Genomic DNA, 7,500 nt, shown 5'->3' with positions numbered 1-7,500 from the left:
TGCCCGGACCAAATCAAAGTCCCCTTCTGGGCCAAAACACTTCTAGTCACACTAACATTGGATTATACCAGACCCTGATTAGGTCTGGGCTTCTCTGGATGTGTTGAGAATATGGGCCTCCGTTGGCCCCAACCACACCTCCCCAGAGCTGGAGGCATGTTCAACACCTGTCTACACTGCAGTCTAACAGTCTCACATCACAGCAGCTCACTTCAATGCTGTTTAGGAGCAGCTCTCATTCAGTAGACAGGCTGTAAGAGATTACAGTAGAACTCGGGCTTATAGTTTTACCTAGTCAGGTCATGGATTCAGGAAAAACTCCTAGTTCTGCTGATCATCTGTGCCACAGTGTTCCTATGTTCCCCATCTCACCATGCTCTCGATCTGTGTGTGTGTGTCTCCACAACAGGATGCTGAGGAGTAACCAGATAGGCTGTGTGGACAACACCACTTTCACAGGCCTGAGCTCTGTACGTCTGCTGTCCCTCTACGACAACCGGATCTCCACCATCGCCCCGGGAGCCTTCACTACGCTGCACTCCCTCTCCACCATGTAAGCCTTCCCTCTCTCCATCCATCTCTCTCTCCATCTCTCTCTCCATCACTCTCTCCATCCCTCTCTCTATCTCTCTCTCCATCTCTCTCTCCATCCCTCTCTCCATCCCTCTCTCCATCCCTCTCTCCATCTCTCTCTCCATCCCTCTCTCCATCTCTCTCTCCATCCCTCTCTCCATCTCTCTCTCCATCTCTCTCCATCCCTCTCTCCATCTCTCTCTCCATCCCTCTCTCCATCCATCTCTCCATCCCTCTCTCCATCCCTCTCTCCATCCCTCTCTCCATCCCTCTCTCCATCTCTCTCTCCATCCCTCCATCTCTCTCTCCATCTCTCTCTCCATCTCTCTCTCCATCCCTCTCTCCATCTCTCTCTCCATCCCTCTCTCCATCCCTCTCTCCATCCATCTCTCCATCCCTCTCTCCATCACTCTCTCCATCTCTCTCTCCATCCCTATCTCATCCCTCTCTCCATCTCTCTCTCCATCTCTCTCTCCATCTCTCTCTCCATCCCTCTCTCCATCTCTCTCTCCATCCACCACCTGATTGTGTGTGATCACCACCCTCTCCATGTTAGTCTCATCTCCCTCCCTCCTTCTCTCCCCACCTGTCTTCCACCTTATCCATACTCTGTTCCGCCTCCTCATTTTACATTGTTTTTTTTTTTACATTTATCCAGAGCAACTAGGGTTAAGTGCCTTGCTTAAGGGAACTCCGGCATATATTTCACCTAGTCGGTTCTGGATTCGAACCAGCGACCCTTCCCGTTTTCTGGCCAAGCGCACTTACCCGCTAGGCTACCTGCCGTCCTCCTCCTCTCCCGCCACTCTTCCTACCACCTGACCGTCTGAGGGATCACGCCGTCCTCTCTAGGACTGACACATCCCAGTCTGGAGAGACAGACACCATCCAGTGTTTTATCTGCAATTACAGCTCTCTATGGTTTTAGAATAGTGCTTGCAGATGGTCTGGGTAATTACAATTCCGTTTTGTCTCAGTCTCTCGACCCTTGCTATCAAGCTACACATAGTCTGCTATATGCACCCCCGCGCCCTCTGAAGCGTCAAAAAAATATAGTTGTATCTTTCCAAAACTAGCAACAGCATGAGAATTGTCCTTCCTGGCTGCTCTACAAATATCGACTCACATTGCAGTGGAACATGATTTGAAACGGTGCAATACTTTCGTCGATAGCGAGGAAGTTATGTCATGTCTGAGATGAGACTGTCAGATGTGATCGGTATTGACATGTGAAGATGCTGCTATTGAAAAGACATTGTGGGAGTCAGTGTTATGCCTCGTACCCATCGCCACCCAGGAGAGGATGTATTAATAACTGAACATTTATCAGATGAATAAAAGATTAGAGGCTGACATTTCCGGACGTGCACCACCAGCACCTCACATGCAACCCGTACACGGAGTCATGTTCATGTTTAGAATGCCAGAGGTTTCTCCCTCTCCTTCCTCCTGCTCTCGCTCTCTCCCTCTTCCTCTTCCTCCCTCTCTCTCGCTGTCCCTCCCTCTTTCCCTCTCTCTCTCTCTCTCTCTCTCTCCCTCCCTCTCTTTCCCCCTCTCTCTCTCCCTCCCTCTCTTTCCCTCTCTCCCTCTTTCCCTCCCTCTTTCCCTCTCTCTCTCTCTCTCTCTCTCTCTCTCTCTCTCTCTCTCTCTCTCTCTCTCTCTCTCTCTCTCTCTCTCCCTCTCTCTCTTTCCCTCTCTCTCTCTCCCTCTCTCTCTCTTTCCCTCTCTCTCCCTCCCTCTTTCCCTCTCTCTCTCTCCCTCCCTCCCCCTCTCTCCCTCCCTCTTTCCTCTCTCTCTCTCTCTCTCTCTCTCTCTCTCTCTCTCTCTCTCTCTCTCTCTCTCTCTCTCTCTCTCTCTCTCTCTCTCTCTCTCTCTCCTGACTCTCACGGAGAGGGAGGGAGAGGAGAGTGAAAGCGCTGCTGTGGTCTGCCAGCTCTCTAATTACCCTGCGGCTGACACAGCCGGATCCGTTTCAGTGCGGCCCGCCTAAAAATACCGTCTGGGTTGTGAACCAGCACTGCGTAGAGCAGGCCAGGCCAGGCAGCAACACAGCACTGCGTAGAGCAGGCCAGGCCAGGCAGCAGCACAGCACTGTGTTTGCCCAGCTGTTATCCCAGTGTACAAGTGTAGCAGAGAAACAGTCAATCAGGCTGAGCCAGAGCGGCCTCCTGATCTCTCTTCTTTTCTCCTCTCTCAGGCCTAAATTAGAGCCGTGAGGCAGCAAGTGTTTCCGGTGGGTGGGACCAGTTGGGTAAAGGCAACAGTCAGGACAGAGGTTACTCTGTGGGGGGAACTGAAACTGAACTATCGCAACACAAATAGCTTCTTCTTTTTTATTTGTGTTTTGACTTGCCATTTTGTGTCTCTTTAATAATATTAGCTTAAACTGTTCTGTACTTTTCTTTTACTTGTGTTATTGTGCTTTATAAAAGCATCTGCATGGAAAATGTATTTTGTCATTATTTTCTCCGCTCATAGTAAATACATATGACAATACTTTGTTTACCGGGGGGATACACAAGTAATGATTCAAATCCAACTCTATGGCGGGAGGGGGGGGGGGGGAGACTTAACGTATGGCGTTAAAGGGGTCATTCCACGAAAGGGGTGCCTTTTAGACATGCAAACTTCAAACTAAAAAATAAATACTTTCAAATATCAACATTCGATTGCATGGTAGATTTGTTTCGCCTACAGAAAACCATATTTTCCCATCTCAGGCATTACAGTCCTATGAACTAAAAGCATTTTATCTGCACTCGTACCACACAGTCTGTCAACCGTGTTACTGACACTTATGTCACTGTCTAACTATTGTTTAAAAGCATGTTTGAGATAAAAATCAAACATTTTCTCATTGTACAAATACACCCACATATCAAACTAGTGAAGGTTTGAGGTGAAGATCGGCCATTACTCCATATGTAGTGAAGGAGCATGGGACCACATGCGGTTCATGAAATTGGGGATTTTACATAATGTCCCACACATAATGAAAGTTAAATCAAATCACATTTTCTCCTGACATTAATTGAGTGAACAGGGTTGGTGTTGAGCTCGACCACCTCAGTCAAAGATGATAAAACAAGTATAAATAGACCAAACGAGAGAGAAGTCTAACTTCCTTTTCCATCACGCTGTTCGGAGGAACCGAACGATGTCACCTGCTGTCAATCATTCAACTTGGTGGAATGATAAAGCATTTTTAAGGGGTAAATTGTTTGAATAACAGGGTTGGCCTTGAACAGACGTCAATTCATCACTAATCGCGTTCATATAAATAATAATATTCAGAAAGGACTTTGTTAAAGCAGCAAAACAATTAGGCCTTTTTAAAACGATGGTGAAACCTGGATAAATGTTGGGAACAAGTGGGTTGAAATCTTCCCAGAAGGGACACGGGGCTCGACGGAGGGACATGTCAAAACGCTGCATTTTGGCACTTCGCATTCATAGAAATCTCCATGTGGTCTGTATTAGTGCAATTCATTCAATATACATGTAACAGGCTTTTCAATTCAATATTGGTGGATTCCCACTTAACATATCAAAGGGAATCAATAGGTATCCATTTCGTGGAACGACCCAAATCTCTGCGGTGAGGCCGGGTGGATGACGGTGCATTGTAAGGTCAACATCCTATAATGAATCCACGCTGTGGGCTTTGATAGCACAGGAGTCGCCTCAGCTCTTCTGTTCTCAACAAAGAAAGGCCTGCCCAGCTTATCCCTGTAAACTGTGGGCTGGGTTAGCCTTCCAGTCACTACCGGCCCCACATTACAGTCCTACACACACACAGGGACACACACTGAACCGCTTCCCATCTGGACTTGAGTGAGTCATCCCTGGAGGCACATTCGACTCTGCTCTTACTATCTGTCACTGTGTCTACGGGTGCTTAAAGTGGGACTCACTCGAGGGTGAAAAGTTAAACACCACTAATGGCAGCTCAATGCTAGGTATAATTTCTTCCCACCATTTCCCAGGTCAAATACAGGTCACGAGATGACTCGGTGTGTATTGTCCCCTTCAGTGATCAGCTCACCTAGTCTAGTCTACACTGGTCTTGTACGTTGGCTGTCAAATGTTACAAACCTGAAACCCAAGTGAGTCTGACTGTCATGTACTGACACATTTTCTATCTATCTATCGCTCTCTCTCTCTTTTTCTCTCTCTCTCTCTCTCTCTCTCTCTTTCTTTCTCTCTCTTTCTCTCTCTCTCTCTTTTTCTCTCTCTCTCTCTCTCTCTCTCTCTCTCTCTCTCTCTCTCTCTCTCTCTCTCTCTCTCTCTCTCTCTCTCTCTCTCTCTCTCTCTCTCCCCTCAGTAACCTGCTGTCCAACCCCTATGTGTGTGACTGCCACCTGGCCTGGCTGGGTCTGTGGCTAAAGAAGACCAGGGTCGTGAGTGGGAACCCTCGCTGCCAGAAACCTGCCTTCCTCAAGGAGATCCCCATCCAGGATGTGGCTAACCCTGACTTTACCTGCGACGGTATGGTGCACACACTCCTTCCATGTCTCTTTTTATTAGATTTTTTATTTATTTTACCTTTATTTTACTTGACAAGTCAGTTAAGAACAAATTCTTATTTTCAATGACGGCCTAGGAACAGTGGGTTAACTGCCTATTCAGGGGCAGAACGACAGATTTGTACCTTGTCAGCTCGGGGATTTGAACTTGCAACCTTCCGGTTACTAGTCCAAAGCTCTAACCACTAGGCTACCCTGCCGCCCCTCTCACAAGCCTGGCCCTGTTTCTTCCACACCCCATCCATTTAACCTTCCATCACTAGCATTGAACAACACCTCTGTTTTCTGTCCCCAGGCACTTTGTAGAGGGTCTTATGACACCAGGCTTTGCCCTGACTTCTAGCAGGAGTTGCTCTAGTTCTGTCTCAGCTATTGTCACGCCTACCCATCTACATCCATCTACAAGCCGTTCATACCTACTTCCCATGAAATCCCACTGGCTGCGTAAAACGCACCGCGAAATCTGCTGCTTCCACCTGTTACTAGCTATAGGCCCAAGACCCTGAGTTCAGAGTCTACTCAACCCCCTCACCTCCATGTCTCTGAACTTCTGTAGTCTACGGCGGCATGCGGGACACACACACACGCACGCACACACACTGTCCACCCACATAGTTATTGACTCCAGTATGTGTCTGAGCAGGCCAGCAGGGATAGGGAGTAGAAACTATGAGGCAAAATGGAACAGTAGTCGTAGGCGACCGCATTATCTCACGTCAGTGTGGGTTTTATGATGTCGCGGTCATTTCCCCTGCAGAGCGAGAGAGAGAGAGAGAGAGAGAGAGAGAGAGAGAGAGAGAGAGAGAGAGAGAGAGAGAGAGAGAGAGAGAGAGAGAGAGAGAGAGAGAGAGAGAGAGAGAGGCCTGTGAAACTGAACTGTGGCTGTAAAGTTTAACTCCAGAAAGGAACTGCGGTGTGGCTTCTGTCTGGCTGAGCCCGGGACCCGCTATCCATCTCTCTCTCTCTCTCCCTCTCTCTCTCTCTCTCTCTCTCTGTGCCTCTTGTCAAATGCTCCGGGGTCTTGGGAAAATAGCACTTCAACTCTTAAGGACTGTAGGGATTCTCGTATAGTCAATGTTCTCGTATAGTCAATCCAATTGTAAGTTGTAATGGTGATGTACAGTCTATATACTGTAAGTCCCTAACCCAGACAGTCGAGTTGTAGCCATAAAGTTCCTTGCATGGGGTTTCTCTAGCTTTATTTGTTCAGATAGCTATAGCAGGCCACAGACTGACCATTGTATGGTTTCATTTAGCCCTGAAAGGTACATGCTTAACAAGAGGGAGCGGGCGGAGGGTTTAGTACACTCTGTATCCCTTCACCTCAAGGTCCACATAGCTGCAGCTACGATGACACACACTGACTCACTCCTTCCATTTTTACACGACAGTAACTTCAATTACACTTAAGATGTAGCTCAATGAAGGTAGAATATTATTTTGGTGGAGATTTGACGTCCCCCGCCAAATCAACAACGTGTAAAAGTGAGTCAGCGATTACGACTAGACTAGCTCCATCCCTCTCTCCCTCTGTCCCATCCAGACCCGAGGCCTCTCTAGGCAGGCAGGCATGCAGCAGCAGCCAAGCCCCAGTCCCAGACCCAGTCCCAGACCCAGTCCCAGACCCAGTCCCAGACCCAGGCAGTGCTGTGTGTGTTATTGTTGGAGCAGACCTCAGACTTCATTACCTTCCATTAGTGTCTTAATTCCCTGTTTCTTTTTCATCTTGGGTGCAATTCAAGCCTTTGCAGATATCATCTCTCATGCCTTAGATTAAAGGGGAGGGGAGGGAGGGAAGCAGGGAGGGAGGGAGGGAAGCAGGGAGGGAGGGAGACTCAGGCCAAGAACAATATTATGTGGCTGATCTTTAACTCCTGTTTTTCTGCATCTCTTATTATGATTAAATGTTTACTGTAATAATGGTTGAATTTCGACCCGCCAGGCAAGGCAGCTGGGGGAGAGATTTGGGAAGTGGTGGCGCAATTATCAGATTCCCCCTCCACTTTGGGCTTCATTTATAGAGTTCTACTTTCAAAGGGGCCGAGTAAATTCTGGCAGTGTTGCCGGGTTGTGAGATGTCTATCACAAACCATTTCCACCCTCCCCTCTCGAGCTACTCCTCTAATGTGAATGGGACGGCTCTTAAAATAGTGCTGAGAGTAAGAGTAAGTGGAGTCACCCATCTGACTTAGTCTTATTTACTCTCTCTGGCTCCCTCCCCTCTCACTCTCTCACTCTCTCCTTCCCTTTCTCTCCCTCCACCCCCATTCTCTCCCTCATTTCCCCCTCTCTCTCTCTCTCTCTCTCTCTCTCTCTCTCTCTCTCTCTCTCTCTCTCTCTCTCTCTCTCTCTCTCTCTCTCTCTCTCTCTCTCTCTCTCTCTCTCTCTCTCCTCTCTGCAG

The 7,500-nt window shown here is 48.1% G+C and overlaps 1 protein-coding gene across 2 annotated transcripts in view; it reads left to right on the top strand.

The window, feature by feature from the left end:
• LOC123993221 (slit homolog 3 protein-like) overlaps nucleotides 1–7,500 on the top strand; it is a 240,699-nt gene that overhangs the window by 192,373 nt on the left and 40,826 nt on the right. For both annotated transcript variants that reach the window (XM_046295122.1, XM_046295124.1), the window contains exons 18-19: nucleotides 410–553; nucleotides 4,898–5,061. In XM_046295122.1, the coding sequence (XP_046151078.1) occupies nucleotides 410–553; nucleotides 4,898–5,061 (308 nt within the window). The remainder of the gene's footprint in view (nucleotides 1–409; nucleotides 554–4,897; nucleotides 5,062–7,500) is intronic.

The sequence above is a fragment of the Oncorhynchus gorbuscha genome, linkage group LG13 (genome assembly GCF_021184085.1).
Source record: "Oncorhynchus gorbuscha isolate QuinsamMale2020 ecotype Even-year linkage group LG13, OgorEven_v1.0, whole genome shotgun sequence".
NCBI classification, from domain to species: domain Eukaryota; kingdom Metazoa; phylum Chordata; class Actinopteri; order Salmoniformes; family Salmonidae; genus Oncorhynchus; species Oncorhynchus gorbuscha.
Note: the sequence above shows the minus strand (reverse complement) of the source record. Positions and strands in the feature narration are given on the sequence as shown.